The sequence below is a fragment of the Diadema antillarum genome, unplaced genomic scaffold (genome assembly GCF_040938485.1).
Source record: "Diadema antillarum isolate AM-2024a unplaced genomic scaffold, OU_Dant_1.0 seq00000016_RagTag, whole genome shotgun sequence".
Lineage (NCBI taxonomy): Eukaryota > Metazoa > Echinodermata > Echinoidea > Diadematoida > Diadematidae > Diadema > Diadema antillarum.
The window spans coordinates 649,795-667,132 of NW_027271136.1; the positions used below are offsets into that span (position 1 = coordinate 649,795).

A 17,338-nucleotide genomic window follows, 5' to 3' on the forward strand; every position below is an offset into this window, starting at 1 on the left:
TAATACACTGTATGTGTACCTCAACTTTCTCTCTCATTGAATACACAAAATTGACTGGCAACCTTTAAAACAATTTGGCAATTGAGCTCAGAACCATTTTGACTTGAAATTGTGAACACATGGACTGTTTTCTGAGAATTACAATTTTATGGAAAAAAAGATAACTATAACTCTCATTGTTAATAGACTTAAGGTTTTTAAGAACATTTTTGCACAGTCTTAAATGTACTACATCCCAGCATGCTGTGCATGTGTATTTCTGCATTACTGCGGTAATACAATGTAAGAATTAAAAGAACTTTGTGCTTTTTAAACATTTTCCACTGATCTTAAAGGGTGTATACAGCTCTGGTCGAGGTGTAGAGTTACGTTTTAACGTTTTGCGAGATATTCAGAAACCACTCTATGAGATGTCAAAGAGCATGCAGTTGTAAGGGGTATCAAAAGTTTATTTGATGCAAATCGGTTTTGAAATGGCTGAGATATCCAAAAACAAGGTGAAACAAAGATATCCTAATAAAGTTGTGGCATGTCGCCTTTTATTATTAGCTCTTTTTTGGATATCTCAGCCATCTGAAAACCAATTTTCATCAAATAAACGTTGAATCCTTCTTAAAATCACATGCTCTTTCATATTTCATAAGAGGCTTTTCGTTATCTCACTTAGGAATGTTCAAAACATGAATCCCTACCTCAACCAGTACTGTACAGTCCCTTTAACAACTACACGTATACATGTGTGTTTCCAAAGTTTGCATGCAATTTTGTTATCAGGAGTTTGAAATGGTTCATGATGTCATTTGAACGCAGATGATGCAAGTAGTATGTATATCTATGCTTCTTCTTTTTTCATTTGGAGGTAGTAGTTGTTAGGGGAAGAACAGAGACGTATAACACAATTCAGAAATTTCCACACCTTGTGTACAAAGTGGCTTTGATCTAAAGTGTGAAGTCAAGCAAGCAGACCAAGTTCTTCTCATAGAGCAAAATCCACTTCAACACACACATGATTTACCAGATCAAAGTATTCCATCAACCTGTAAAACTGGTGATAGTTAAGACTTTGTGTTGTCTTTACACATTGAGGTTGTTGTTTGTATATTATGTGACTCATTTGACATGATCACCTGTATCTGATTGGGCTATTAATGTCACTTAATGGTTCTTCCCTGTCTCATGCTGTTAAGTCAGTTTTAGTTGAACTGTCAGCAAAGTTTGTTTCCCCCCATATCTTGAATCAACAGTTGCCTCTCCTTGAAATTTGGACCTTGACAACACATATGAGACAAAGTTGCTTTTCAATGTGAACACCTGGGAAAGCATGGAAGCCAGAGAATTATTGGCCAAGAAACTTTGTGGAACAAAGCAAACACTTTACACCACCATGTGTTTACTTTTAAATTTAAGCTGTAAAAAGAAGAATGATACTGAGTTCCAGAGAGAAGGGCCTCAGTTCAATTGGCTTGACCTCAGAACAAGAGACACTGAGCTTGATTGATATGTGCACCTGTAGACTTCCGCAGTCCATCTCTTGAAAATACATCTACATTGAATATACGTTGATACTCATGATAATAATATCTGAACTTTCATATTCTCATGGATGGTCCTATGATTGATCTAATAGCTGTTGCTGCAGTTTCTGCCGTTTGTACACATACACATTGTACACATTGCCTTTTATGCTCGTATGGTGACTGTTCAGTATAAGTAAATATCTGTACATATCTACTGGCAATATTCTACAAACGGACACCTTTTTTTCTTTTTTTGTTTACTGTACATTGTGTGTAACAGTGTATGAAGTCTGTTTTTACTTTTCCTATACGCCTAATATCAATTTGTATGTGCTTGTGTATGTTTAACAAGATAGACCACCTTTGTTTTGGTGAATGAGACATCCCTTCTTGATATGAAACCTGAATAGATTGATAAATGAATGAATGAAAAGGTGGATCATTAAACATGTAGATAGCTGATTATGAATAGATGAGATAAACTCATCGTAAAAGAGAAGCAATTACATAAGTCATAGGACAAAAACTGTCTGTATGTGATGACTTGTTTATTCTAACAAACATTTCTGCTGCTGTAATTTGCTGCCCCCTTTTTATCATCTAATTTAAATTGCCTTTTGACCCAGTGGAATGGTTTCAGCAAGATGTCTTTTTAATCTTGAACAATACTCATGAGAAGGTATTGCATTCACAATTTGTCATGTATCTTCATCATCAGAGTTACTTCTTTTTTTAAAACCAGACACACTCAAAATTAGAAGTACTGCAATATATGGTATTTCCTTACATGCCCTATCAGATAATTTTATATCAGAAATGCTTTAAGTGCACAAAGTTTTGGAAACAGAGTAGAGCTGGAACAGCTTTGTGTTTTGATCATTTGGTGCACTGATGATTAATGTATAAGATATTGAAAATGTTAACAGAACACCTTCACACAATTAGCGGCACTTGTCAGGCTAGTATGATTGATAATTCTTGATAGTGAGATAGCCCATGAGTGTCTCCTGGGTGAGAGCAACGCAGTGGGACTTTGCACTGATATCTTAGAGAAGTAAGTGTTGAGTGTGCATGGGCATTGTGGAGCATCTTGCTAGCATCTTGCTAGCTAATACTTGAACTTGGCCTTGACTCCAATGCTCAAAGGCTGAAAGTCATTTCGGGTCCTTATATTGTACATGTACTTGCATGTTGGGAAAATTTTAGTAATGACAAGCAATTAGTTTATCCATGATTTGATATCAGCTTATCTCAAGATGCCAAGGTTTTGCTGTCAAGAGCACAGCTAATTGATGCAGTGATACAGATTAGAAAGTTCCGATCAGAAGATGAATTACTTGTGTTTTTGTCATTCTGTTTTGTTACAGGGTTGGATGAACGAGCTTACAGTAGCCTATGACCCTGAAACCTACAATGTCAATCAAACACATTCCGTCTTTGTGCGCCTGGAGGGCCACACCCTAAGACTATCGAGACCAAAGCAGAACATTGCCAGAAGAGCCATGTTTGACGAGCCAACACCGAAACCAGAGTTCATACACCAAAGGATCTACGACATCCGAGGAAGCAATGTCTACCTGCAGCCAGATGGCTTAGTCAAGAAACGACTCTGGAGTAAGAAGTATCCACTGTTCATTGAGCTCCCTAAAAAGGGACTTTCGGTAGAGAAAAAGGATATATCACCGCCAGATGATGGGGTTGCCCAGGGTCTTGGCTTCGACGTCATCAAAAACGAAGAGTGCGATGACAAAGTGCTTATTCTGTTTGCCAGGACCAGTCGAGAAAAAGAGGAATGGTTTTGGAAGTTTGAAGCAGCGTCAACGTCACAGAAGAATCGCGTCCGTCCCATCCAAACTCTTCAAAAGAAAGTGTTCCTGATTGGCAATGATTTCATTGGTGAGGATGGAAACCCAATCTATAGGGACCCTGAGGACATCACATCCAGGAAAGCCATGGTGGACTTCTTCAAGTTCCTAGCCAAGGTAATGCCAAAGGAGAAGGATGTCAAAGACACTTTGGTCCAGGACATCAAGGCCAAGGCAGGTGGTGTGACCTATGCCAGTCCCGGGCGTCGGCCGGCAAAGGGGACCCTGGAGCGGGAGGGGAGTATCCAGGGTGGGGTTAGCAATGACACTCCCGTCGCCTGGGTGAATGCCTTTGTGGGACGCTTCTTCTGGGACTTCCTGCGGGAAGAACAGTGGGCAGAGATTGTCCAGGCCAAGCTGCAGAAGAAACTCTCCAAGCTCAAGGTATGGTGTAACCAGCAGAATTATTGATGATCATTTATAGTAGCTTAGTAGGCAGCATTAAGTTCAGGTGTCATTGGTAAGGAGCAACCCATATTAATTCTGTTAAATGAAAAAAAAAAAAGAATATGCTCTTCAAATAGCAGTAGCAACAAAGAGCAAATATTCACACAATCTTAATTGAAAATGCTCCATATCTGGAATCATTCTGTTGATTGATGTTTCAATTGCTTTTGAATGCTTAGCCAACTTGTGATGAGCCCAAAGGCATGATGTATACGTTTCCTGCCAGAGATGTATTTGTAAGGGATAATTCAAATATGAATAAATTACAAGCTGCACAATTTATCATCTACATCCAAAATAGTTGCTGAAGCTTGCCAAGTTCCTGTGATACACTGAAGGTCATACAGATTTGTACATGTTTGTTTACAGGAGTAGAAGTACTTCAGCCATGTGACTGCTTACTATTTGGTCTTGATAAGGTTTGTTTGAACATGACTTTCATGTTGTTTTTATTTGTTGCATTCCATAAGACCATTGTGATAGTGAAAATGAAACACTGTCATATATAGGGGAATTATTCATCAAAATAAAGCAAAGGATTACAGAAGGGATATATTCCACACACAGAGTTTACCAAAATACAGCAGTCAAAGCAGTGTATTAGCAGCAGACAAAATCCAACCAGAATTGAAAGGGTCACAGCAATTGATGTAAAATTAGTCATCTCACCTTTTACCTTTGGAAACCTAGAAAAAAAAAATTGCTGCCTAGATCAAGTCATCATCATGCTGCAATTGCATTCCTTTTCTTCAGACACAAAGACCTAGATGTGATTTCTCTTGAAGTTTTCTCTTCTTTGAAATCATATAAATTGCAGATAACGTACTGTCTTCGAAGATCTAGAGTCGAGTTATGAAAAAATAAGATTTCATGCACCAAACAAAAAGGAATTGTACCATTCATTATCAAAGTAAACCAACAGACACATACAATTTTACCTCAGTGTTACCATAGAATGATCTATATTCTGATGATTATGGTTTTTCCAACCATTTGCCAATTCTGGCCATTTACTTTTTAGCTTTTGTATGGCAGGATTTCAGCCTGTAAAAATTCTTCAAGTAGATTGTGTTCCCCCTTGAGACTGTTCATTGAGTGTTGTGTTCTCAGTTGACAAGTCTTTGATATAGAGTATGCCCTCAAAAAAAAAAGACTGAATAAAGACGCACACACACACACACACACACACACACCATATGCAAAAGGCAGTATTTGTGTATGAATGTCTGTTTTTAAGACACCTCTGATGATTCAAACTTGGCTGACAAGAAGTGTTCTCTTGTAGGCTTCCCACATTCAGCTGATTTCAAGATTTATTGGAAGGATATGGCAGATTATGAAAAGCCAGGTAGGTACACTGTACTGTCATAGGATATATGGCAATCGAGAGTGCTCCACCTCTCTCACATGCCTGGGTTTAAGTAGCCTTAGTCCAAGACACTCTCATCATATAAATGAGCCAGTTTATGATTAGCTTGTGCACATTTGTACAAGTGACCATTCTTTTCTTCTCAGCTGTTAGGCACTCCACTTGTTTTCAAAGTGACGTACTGCTCGAGTTTGTCCAATGTGACAATATACTTAATTTGTCTTCACTCAAAGAATGAGCTTTCGTATACAAGATGACCAGAATGGCCCTTCAATTAAAACAATTTAGGAGGCATCTAATTTATTGGTTCGCATTGAATGCATAAATGAACTTTTTCTTGTATTATTGCCCAATACTAGGCTCTCCTGAAATCTTTGTTGCTGTCAGGTGGATGCGGTGGCAAGCATCATTTATAAGGATTGCATGAATAATCATTACATCACAGATGCTTATCTCCGTGAATTTAAAACCCAGCACGCCTTTACCCTTTTCATGCACAAAGTGGAACTATGAAATGCCTTATTGCCAGAGAAATGAGAAGAGAATAACCATGGTATGAGACGTTGTCCAGCCACCAGCAACAGGCAAGTACTGGTGATGACATGCTCAGTTTTGGCTCATCCCCCTCATCATGATACTTGGTGAAAAAAATAAAATAGAGTGGGAGCCTTTGAGAAGGCTAGGCTTTGGATGGCTTTCTCCTGCTGCTTGCTCATACAACTACGTGTATACAAATTTGTCCAGCATGGACGGTAAGAAATGTGTGCCCTTCCATCATCTATCTGCATGTTGGAAGTGTTGCCTTTTTTTTTTTTTTTTGTTTTTTTTTTTTGTTGGTAGGATTGCTGGTTATGCTTTGGCTGGGAAGATTACTTGCGTTAAATGTTGGCCCATAGTTACAAATCCTGGAAGGCACAGGGTTGTGGGTGGGGGTTTAATAACTCAGTGATGACTGATGCTCTTCAAGCTTTGTAGAAACATGCTTTGAAATTGTAGAGTCACACCAGAGGTAGGTTGCTTCAACTTATACTGTGGAGAAGGTGTGGAGAAGGTGTTTCAGACTATATTTGCTGTGTGCAAACGTTGGTACATTCTATGTTTGTATTCTTCAGTTTTCTGATCAGCTTTCACTTCAGTCAACATATGTTCATAGCCCAGAGTGCAGATAAGGTTTTTAATAGCATTTGACAAATAAAAGAGTCATACTGGTTAAGTGATTTAAATTGAAACATTTAGACATCCATTATTACCAGTTGTGCTACATCAGGCAAGGGGGGGGGACAAATTTCTGGCGAGTACTGAGGTCGTCATGGAAATCCATTAGCATTGAGTGTGCTATGGGGAAACTGAATACAATCTAAACAAACACTGTACAATCTAAGGTTTGAAGCATGCACAGTCAGGTGTGGTTGTGAATTGTAAGGACGTCAGTATGTTTGCTGCATTTAGATAAGGTACAGTTACTATACAGTAGTATTTGAATTTTTATTTGAAGAAGGTTAAAGTAGAGACCCAATGAAGAAATCAGGATAGTTGTACATGCATGTCAGTGTAGATTTCCAACGAGAACAACCATTTTCAATCCTGAGGTATAAAAAAAGATAACAACAAATATGCATTACCTTCATGTGCAATATCTGCGTTTTCCAGCTGAGATTCAATGTTTTCTAGAGTTGACCGTGACTGTCTTGACATTTACAAACCTTGACTGTGTGGCAAACACTAGTGCATATAATGTATAATTATGTGTCTTGCTTGAACCTTTGGCCAGCACTCCCATTGATGGTTCAACAGCAACCACAAGTTGCATGCTAAATGAAACAATTGCATAGCATGCTTGCCTCCTTGTAGTTGATGCCATTTACTCCCCCCCCCCCTTTTTTTTTTCTTTCTTTTTTGGCAGGGGGTAGGGGTAGGGAGGCGGAGGATGGGAGTGGCCAATTCAAAAACACAGCTTTCAGATGCCCAACTACAAGTCTAGCTGAATGTAGAAAAGGTTGATTCTGTACATTGTGTAATATCATATGTGTTGCAATTTTTGCCCCAGTGGGCGTGTGCACATTTCAGCAATATGTGGCTAGAATGGATGTAGGCTTCAATTAAGTAATGATAGCAGAGATGATTGGAGGGTGTGTGTGTGGGGGGGGGGGGGGGGGGGGGGAGGGAGGGGGAGGGGAGGTTGAAGAGTTACTAATGAAGCTACGTGTTTATGTGAGTGGTAATTAAGTCGGTGTGGATCACGCCATTGCATAATGTTTGGGCGAAGAGCGATGGCTAGTGTCTGCTGGATACAGACTCACATGGCATAACTCTGGCAGGATGAGTCACGCCCCGTGCACATACTGAGTCGCCGAGGGAATGCAGGAAAACTAGATGCTGCTCCAGGAGAAAATTACAGTAGGGAAATTAAAGGAAAACTCTGTTCCCTGTCCAGGACTGCTTTAAAGAATGGGAGAGAATGATATCTAACAATAAAAATTATTATCTTTCATGAGAATGGATGTCGAAAAACAAACAAACAGTGAACTAACATTATGGAATTGTTTATGTTTCTTTCATTCTGATATTCTAATTAGATGGTACACTGCAGGCATTATCTCACAGCTCTGCCATTCGTTTGTATGAATACTAAATGTATACTGGAATTTGATATTCTTTTAATGACAGCGACCCCTCCTCCCCCACAGAAGTCTTCATCACAAAGTCAGTACTCTGAAATTATTTCAAAGAAAGTGATATGACATCTTCTTTTACATTTATCATAACAAAAGGGAAATTTAGTTTAATATTGATTTTCCCACATGCCAGAATATCATACGTGTATATGATATGTGGTTTAATTAAAGTGCAGTGCATTGTGAGTATAACATCATGTTCTGTGGCTATTTAAGATGTGCGGTGATAAATCTTGAGTAGAGTTTAAGAGAAAAAGGTCTTTCAGCCCAGTGACATTTCTTGCACTGCTCTTGACTTACAAGCGATTTTCTGGATATTTGGACTTTTTTCTTCGGGCAAATAAAATTATCGATCGCGCAAGTGTTCTGCAACAATTTGAAAATCTACAAAATGGTTTAAAAAGAAAAAAAAAAAAGTCATGCAGTACTCTGACTCATGTGATGCCAAGGTATAGTTCTTTGTGAACAAACCTGCATGATTTCACTCTTCAGTCCTATCTGGCTCGTTGTGTTTCTTCCACTGCTTTCATAGGTTGACATGGAGGCAATTATGTAGAACTTTCTGAACAAAGACCATTCCTCCATGAGATATACTGCCGGCCCATGACAAAAGGAAACAACTCTGAATTTTATCAAAATTGACTTTTTTCTTGATTTGGGGTATCTTTTATATGCTCTACATAATGGTGAAGAAATTGAGGTCACAAGACCCCTACTTTCCGAAATACATGTACAGACATATCAGAAGGAAGCAACTCTACAGATTTCCTCATAAAACAATGACATTTTTTTTTTTAATTTACTGAGAAACTCATTCCACAGAGTCGCTTCCTTTTGTCATGGGACGGCAGTATAGTCTTCCATCACAGCTGAACTGAACATTTTCTGTCACCACATAATTTCATGAAACAAGTTTATGAAGTAAAGGTACTGTAAAACACTATATTTTCACGAATTGGAGCCGACAGCCTTTTTCACGGCATGAAATTTTTGCAAGTTGCCTCTAACATTCTATGAGTATAGTTTAGACAAGAACTTTCATGTGCATTTTAATTTCACGAATCTTGGCTCTCGCAAATTTTTTTGCTTAGTTCAGTTTTAAAATGCACACAAACATTCCTCGTTTTACATGTACAGTATTATATTCAACTTCTTTCATGCCCCCAGAAGGGTTTTGGGCATGGAAAGCATCAAAGTCCCTGTCAAATTGTTATTGAATTCAACATTTTTTTTTTCATTAGGGCCTCACGTTCTATTGCGCTACCCCTCCGTAAGACAAAAAAGAAAAAGAAAAGAAAGGATACTATGCACAACACTGCAAACAGCCACAGAGTTCCCAGGTGTGACCGAGATACGGTGTATTATGAAAGAGCATGCTGCCTTAGTGTCACTCATGGGTATCCACATGAAATGCAAGGACACTCGAGAGAAAAAGTGGGTCAGAGGAGATTGCAAACTGGTGCAGAGAATCTCATCCCAATGTACCCCTTTCAGACCTTAAAAGTAGAAGATGAAATTAAAGCCTGCATCACTCTGCTGTATTTCACAGTGCCTTTCTGACACAAACCTCACAATGTCAATTGTGCCTTATTCTGATGATGCTTCAGAACATTTTGCTTCATTCTGTTTTGTACAAAGATGTCATATCATCTCAAAGGTACTTCATGCATAAATTCTTTCCTCAATGTGAGAGGACCCTAAGTACAAGGTGTAAAAGGAGGTGCAGTAATCCACCTCATATCACTAAGTGATATGAATTGGTGCACAGGGAGTTGCACGCTGGCATCTCTCTCACCTTCCCTTCTTTTTCACTTTCCTGTTTCCCTCTCTCTTGTCTATTCGCTGTCTTGCATGTTCTACCGATATTAAAGTACCAAGGAGATATTGTTAAAAGCTTGCCATCTTTTTCTTGTTTAGCTGGAGTGGAGTTTGCGTGGGAGATCTCAGAGATGTGTCAGAGGAAGCAGGAGAAAGTGTAGGCTCTTGGCTGTAAAGCTTGTAGATTGTATTTTTTGAGGGATGGGAGTGGGAAAAGAGAGAGATAAGGGAGACTTGTTCATATGACATGACAAGTTGATTGTGGAAGAATTTATGAAAGAGTAAGAAAAACATCTTTTGACTCGCTCTATGCATTTTCATGCAGGTGCAGGTACAGTTCAAAATCAAGGAGGATCTTCGAGCAAAGGAATGGACATATTTTTGTTATTTCATTTTTGTTTTGATTTAATAACAACGTTATTTGCATTTGCTTTCACCAGGAGTGGGTATGCTGCATATGTTTGGTGCTAAAAGCTGTGTGATTTATAGATCACTGAAAGGGAGTGAAACGAAGCATATGGCGAGAAATCAATCCTCAAATCACGACAAAACTTAGCCTTATGTACAATCACATATTTGAATGGATCATCAGCAAACTATGCTAAGGCAGTAAACCAGGTGAAATATAGGAAGCAACAAGTGTTGAGTGGGGAAACATGGAGGCAAATCTACTTAAATGTACAGGTCTCCACCTGTAAATCATTTTCCAAAGACTGATAGAGATGTATACATATTAAAGATTGAAAATGAAACATTTCTATAAAAATACACAAAAGATTCAAGCCCTCTCCTGGGTCCCATTTCATAAAACTTGTTATCAGTGACAACTGCCACTTTTCTGTGACAAATTTGCTCTCAGCCAATCAGATGCAAGGATTTCAGTAGCTTGTCACATCTATAACAACTTGTCACTGATAACAAGTTTTATGAAATGAGGCCCTGGTCAACCTCCAAGTACATGTAGATCAGGGGCCCATTTCATAAAACTTGTCATCAGTGACAACTGCCACATTTCTATGACAAATTTGCTCTCAGCCAATCAGATGCAAGGATTATAGTAGCACGTAACAACTATAACAACTTGTCACTGATAACAAGTTTTATGAAATGGGGCCCTGGTCAACCTCCAAGTACATCATGTAGATCAGCTTCTATCCCTTCAGTTACCAGATTGGTAAAGAGGATTTCATTTTTCTGTTCAAACTCTGCACAGGGATCCTTAAAGGCATAATTTACTATCTGCAGATGAAACAAAAACCCAGCATTAGTGCTTTAGAATAGTTCTAAAATGTGAGTTAGGGATAGAAACAACCACTGTAAAAATTTGAATTGGTAGAATTAATGTTAAGTATTGTTAAATATATACAAAATGTGAACAATAGTTATAATAAAAATGTTTCCAGATTAAGCCATCTACAGTTACAGTTTATTGAGAAAAATACAGATATCTCCTTATATTTAAGGCTTTATCGCGAAATTTTATATGATAGGATGTTTTGTGGTACAACAGGGGGGGTGTTTCATCAACGTTAGCGCTGACAATTTCAGCAAAATCCTTGGTTTTGATTGGAAGAGATGCTTTGGTCACTGACTGTTACTATGGTGATTGTCAGCGCTGACAACTTGTCAGCGCTGACTAACATTGATGAGACACCCCCAGATATGCATTAAATGTCATATCTTTAAAATCTTTTAAATCACTATTCCCAAAGGTAAACAGGACCTTTAAAGCTAGACTATGTGCTGTTTCATTAAGAAATTCCCAATATTGTGGTGCACCTACACGTAAACAAAGGAAGTCCCTCTGAAATTTAAGATGTTAACTTCTGACATCCATACTAGGAGCATCTTGTAGAGAAATTATCACTCATCGACTGCAACCAGGAAGTTTGCACAGAACTTGCACACTCAATTTTTCATGAATGTTCTTCCTAGGTTGCTTAAATAGTATCTTTGATACAAATGCGCGAAGGGGCCAGGGCAAGTTCACTTTATTTGCAAGTGTGAGACCGAAATAAGCTCTGTGCTAATTATGGTACTGCCTGAGGATTATAGACTCTGTGCAGATGGAATGTCTGTACCAGGCCAAATATTGACCCAGCCGCATGTGTCATTTCAGCAGTGTTACCATACAGCCGTCCTACTCAATACCAGAGATACCGATCAATAGTATATGCTTGACAACTTGATTACAGTTAAGCTCAGGGTGTGTAGATACATATTGCATCAACAGTGGAAATATGGTTTTAATAGATAACTCCCCAAGTCTGTTTATGTCTTTTTGAATAAAATTATTTGCTTCATTGAAGCTTCCCATGAATATATTTTCAGTGTCTTTCTCTTGATCATGCCATTTTTTCTGTGTACCAGCCGTTTCGTGTTCTCCTTACATTTTTCTCTCTTGACCAGTATTTTTCTCTCTATCTCTCGTCCACATGTAGCTTCCTTTTACAGCAGTTTCCAGTAATTCTGACTTGTGTGTCGTTCTCATGCTTTTTGCATTGTCTTTGCTCTTATAGCTCATTTTTCTCTCTTCCCGTATTGAAAGGTTATGTCGCTTGTAGAATTTAGTTGATATTAGGGTGAAGGGAAAATGATGAATTGTAGCAAGGTGTAGCATCTGACAACTTTTAATGGGCAAGCAAGGAGAAGGAGGACACATAAAAGAATGCTATTATTGAATTTCAGTGACTCATAGAACATTGGAATTCTGTTGGTACTCTTTAATAGTTTCTCACATGCGTGATATTCGGGCCATTTAATTGAGTGCCTGGGTTCTGTTTTTGTTTTTGTGAGAATCCAAGAATATAGGCTGTCGTAAAGAACTGTTGATATCCTTGGGACTCTGCCAAGGATATTTTAAGATATCAATGTTTCTTCTCCATTCCAGTCTATTGTCTGTATGAACTGAACACAAAAATAATATACGATATCATGGATATAAAAGTGTGTTTAGATTAGACTCACAAAAGCTTAGTGTGCCCACTGTGAAAACAAGTACCCATACATAGAGTCCCTGTGTAGCATTTACACAAGGAAATTATGCAAAAGAAGAAATAAGTTCTATGTTGCCACTTGAGCAAATATATTCATTCATCACATGGAAGGCAAAATGACAAAAGGCACACAAAATTTTCAGAACACCATAAACATACCCCCCCCCCCCCCTCCCCAACATATCGATGCCAAATAAAAACGTTTTAAAGTTGGGAATTATTTTTGTTTCTTCCGGGGAGCATTTCATGAAGCATGTTGTCAGATATCTCTTTTCTGACCAATTTGCACTTGGCCAATCAGATGCAAGGATTTCAGAAGCTCCGACAATTTGTTAGAAAAATATCTGACAAAATGCTTGATGACATGCCCCCCTGATTTCCATCAATATAACTCTGCTGCAAGAGTTTGCTTTTGTGTGTGTGTGTGTGTTGTAAATACAAATGTGACTATTGCTTTACAGAACACACACACATACTTACGCTCTCTTTCCTGCTCCCTCTCTATCTCTTTCTCAGATTCCACACTTCATGGAGGCACTGACGATCACCGAGACCGACCTGGGCCTGAACGCGCCCACAGTCCGGCGCGTCTCGCGGCCGACGGTGGACTCGCGGGGCATGTGGATGGACGTGGAGATCCACTACGGCGGCTCCTGCTGGATGACACTGACTACCAAGTTCAACCTGTGGAAGCTGGGCAAGGACACCCGCATGGAGCGGGAGATGGAGGACATGATGGCTGGCAAGAAGGAGGGCATTGAGAAGCTGGAGAGGTGAGGCGGGGCAGGGCTGGGCCAAGTGGGGCAAGGCGGGGCCAAGTGGGGCAAGGTGGGGTAAGGCGGGGCAGGGTGGGGCTTCCCGCGAGGCCACACTCGATATCTTGGTACTTGTACATCTTGGTCGTGAGTCTGTAGCTTTCAGTTGATGGTATCTCATCGCTGGGATGGCAGACCTTATATCTCAAATTTTGGTTAAATCACTTTGAGGATTAATCATCATATGATAAGTTTGTGTAAGTGAAGTGATGTCCTGTTCAAATTTTAGCTGTCTTACCCCAAAAATAAGGCCACCATGGCATGCCAAAGGAAAGGTTATTCCATTTGTCACAGTGCTCTGCCTGCCATGTTTTTTCGCTGTCATGAACATTTGACATTTTGGAGATACAAGGTTTTGTCGCACCAACTGCGATCTGCTTTTATTCCTCTTCAGGAGCATTTCAAATAAAAGCATGGCACTATCATGAATATCAAAATAACAACAAACAAAAATGCCAAGTGGATGTGTAATCACAATCATTGTCACTGATTTCAAGACATTTTGCCATAAGATTTTTTAAGGAGAGTTCACTTCTAAGATGACAGGCATTCTTTTCTCTTTCATCCATTGTGTTGTAGTTTGATCCAGTATAAATAGTAATATTTAGCAATTGGTGGGAATATTAAAGCTTCGAATAGCCATGAATTCTTTTTTTGTCTGTTGGTATTGTTGTTATTGTTGCATTATATTGAAAGTTAATGAATTATGGTTGTTTTTTTTTTTGAATTACTCTTGCAGACCATCATTTAACAAGACACTCTATTGGTCCTAAATCATAATGGATAATGAAATGCAACAAGAAAACCTACGTCAATGCTCTCATGAACGCCCACTAACAGCGACAAAGTGATTTTGTCATTGTGCATTGCAAGGGAGATTAAAAAAAAAAAAGGAGCGACATAAAAGCAAGAGATGCATGAAAATTTGAGCAAAATTGCAGTGATATTTAAAAAGCAATTTCTGCTTAAAACTAAAAAAAAAAAAAAATCATCCAATATAGCATTCCATCCAGGGTTTCCCGATAATGTTGCACAGAATTCCACATACTGTTATCCACTATAATATCAAGCCTGATTTTTCTTGAATTTTAGGCATAGGAATTAGCTTTACATCTTGGAGGATGTGCAGTGCATTATTATTTTTTTTTTGTTATCTTGTCTGGAGCTTAGTCGTAAACACAAGTCATTATCTAAAGAAAAAGTAAAGTTTATGGCATTTCCTGCATAGAAGTGTTGTTCGGCTCACATGACAAAGATGCCTCTTTTATTTGAGATTACCAAGTGTGCCTATTTAGGTGATTTTTGGCAGTAAAATGATATTGACTTTTTTCACACATCCCATTTTCAGTTGATCAGTTACTTTTATTTTGCTGCTGTTGTGTGGATAGCTGCCATGTTGGATAAATGTGCATCTTGCAGTTTATGATGATATCAGCTCTGCATATCACAGAAATATTTTCTAAATGCATGCAGACATGATTAACATTTTCTCCCACTCCATGTGATGCCGTTTTGTTGTTTTTAATACCCGTAATTTCATGTGATGTTAAACTCACATTTTATTTTGCAATTTCTTTTCCTTTGCCCCCCGGCTTCGTTTGGTTTGCCCGTGTGATTTTTTTGCTTTTCGACCCTACCCCTACCCCTGCCACTGAACAACACACACTCTTGTAAACCTGCATGCAATATCCAGGAAGAATCGAGACAGCAGCACTAACAAAAAACCCTCACCAGATAAAGTCAGCATGTATGAACCCGAGTCCTACCCCGAACGTGGTAAACCCAGGTAAAAACATTGATGAAAAAAAAGAAGATATAAGTCAGGCTTATGTTGCTGACTTCCCTGTTTGACATTCATCTCATAATCTGCACTTACCACCTTTTTGCCTGTTCTCGAACCTCTGCCTTCTGTTCATTTAGCCCTCATACCAGCTCTCATTCAATGTTTGTGCCTTTTATATTTCCTCCGTTTGGCGTGCTGTCGCGCCCAGTGCACATGTGAGTCAGTATCAGACATGGCCATTTTGTGTTTCTGCGAAGTATCCTCTTCCTCTTATGTCTTTAAGAACTTTGTCTTCATGGTGCCTTTCACTTTGGTTGATATTTTTGGCTCCACTTTAAAAGCTATTGCCAGCTTGAGACTCAGATTTTGCCTTCTATCTTTAACTCATTGAAGGCTAGTCCCAAGTATGCTCGGGCTGGTGTCTGTGGGAAATGTGCGTTATAGCAAAATCAGCTAATCCTCCATGGGTGTATGCACTGTTTCAAAGGGGAATTTCCCCCAACCATATCTGCGGATTTCGAGTATTGTTGTAAAGTTTCCACATGCTGAGGGCAGGGCATACAGTTTACCAAAACTCTTTTTAAAAAAATCCATAATTTTGAGCAGATTGTCCAATTTTCCGCAATATTGCACGGAGTCTTCCGCTGAACTTTCTCCACTCAGGAGTACAACATCTACATGTAAAAAATGAATTGTGTTCAGTGTGCAGCTCTATCAGACTGAATTTCAATATCTTGTATCTTAATATCACTACTGTAAAAGTGGATATTTTCGCATGAGTAATTTTTTTTTTGTGCTCACCTGGGTAAGATGAATTTTGCATGTTTTTTTTAATTCTGAGAAATCAGAACATTAATTACTGGGATATAATATGTTATGGCATGCAAAAATACTCACATGCTTTCATTTTCATGCAAGCTTCTGCTTGCGCAAACTGCAAAAATTTCCACATTGTTGAAACTTCCACTTTAACAGTATTGAATAGGTTCATGAAAGCATGTGCGAGTTGTTCTTTTGAAAGGTAAACCCATTGGCGTTACCATGTATCCTTTTTCTTGCTCTTTCCTGCTATTTTCTTTCCTTTTTCTGTCTTCTTTTATTTTTTTTCTCTCTTTTTCTTCTTTCATTTCACTTCCTTTTCTTTCCTGGTATTTGTATCCTGCATAAGTACACATTTCAAAGTGCATTCCAAATTTAGTGAACTTCCTAGATTCTTTCCATTTCCGCTTTGCCTTCTGTTTGATTTTTGTTCCTGTGCCTTTGAATCTTGATATTTTCATGTAAAAGGTTGCAGCTCTTTTCTCTCCAGAAATACTCTACAAATTTTGTGACATTTTATATGCAGATTGTAAAGCTGATATTTAAGTGTGAAACGTGATGCACAGACTTATAGAATTGTTCCTTTCGGATCATGTTTATTTTCAAGTGCTCATTGATGATATTTCTGCTCCTCTTGAGTTGCTCTCTGATTGTCTGTGTGATTAAATTCAAAGTTAGCATTCGCTGGCATTTGCTATTACAATCAGTTGCATTGTGTTTCCGCTCAAACAGGCTGTGTGTCGAGAGTGAGAGAGATGGGGAGGGGGGAGGGGAGGAGAAGTAGGGAGACCAGCGCAGTCAGAAATAGAGACTCTTCCATTATTTTCAAATGCTCTCTTCAAAAGACGCACATAATCTCAACCACTTTGCTCTGGTGTGGTTTTTGAGCGGTGTCGTTGCCACCTCTGAATGCCACTCATCCACAATCGTGATGTCGTCCATGGGCAAGAAAACAACCACAGTCCATTGATTGGCTGCCTTCAGAAGACCCATACACACTGTCGTTGCCATAACAACTAGACAGTCTGAAGAGGGATCACACTCCAGTGGCCAATTTACATGCAGAAAGATAAAAGACACTTCATTTTGTCCGTACATTTAAAAAAGATATATATAGTATGTATTAACAAATCTTGTTTTGCTTATTTCTCTGCTATCATGGTATTCTGCATTCCAAGGCCAACATATTAAAAGATACAGTATTCTCATGATCTTCTATCCACATGCTGACATG

At 38.8% G+C, this 17,338-nt stretch overlaps 1 protein-coding gene across 2 annotated transcripts in view; it reads left to right on the forward strand.

The window, feature by feature from the left end:
• The window catches only part of LOC139725148 (testis-expressed protein 2-like), a 50,151-nt gene that overhangs the window by 15,125 nt on the left and 17,688 nt on the right, over positions 1–17,338 (forward strand). The window contains exons 3-5 of one of the 2 annotated variants that reach the window (XM_071636237.1): positions 2,885–3,766; positions 13,204–13,460; positions 15,196–15,288. In XM_071636237.1, coding sequence (XP_071492338.1) covers positions 2,885–3,766; positions 13,204–13,460; positions 15,196–15,288 — 1,232 coding nt within the window. The remainder of the gene's footprint in view (positions 1–2,884; positions 3,767–13,203; positions 13,461–15,195; positions 15,289–17,338) is intronic. The other variant, XM_071636238.1, reaches the window with a different exon arrangement.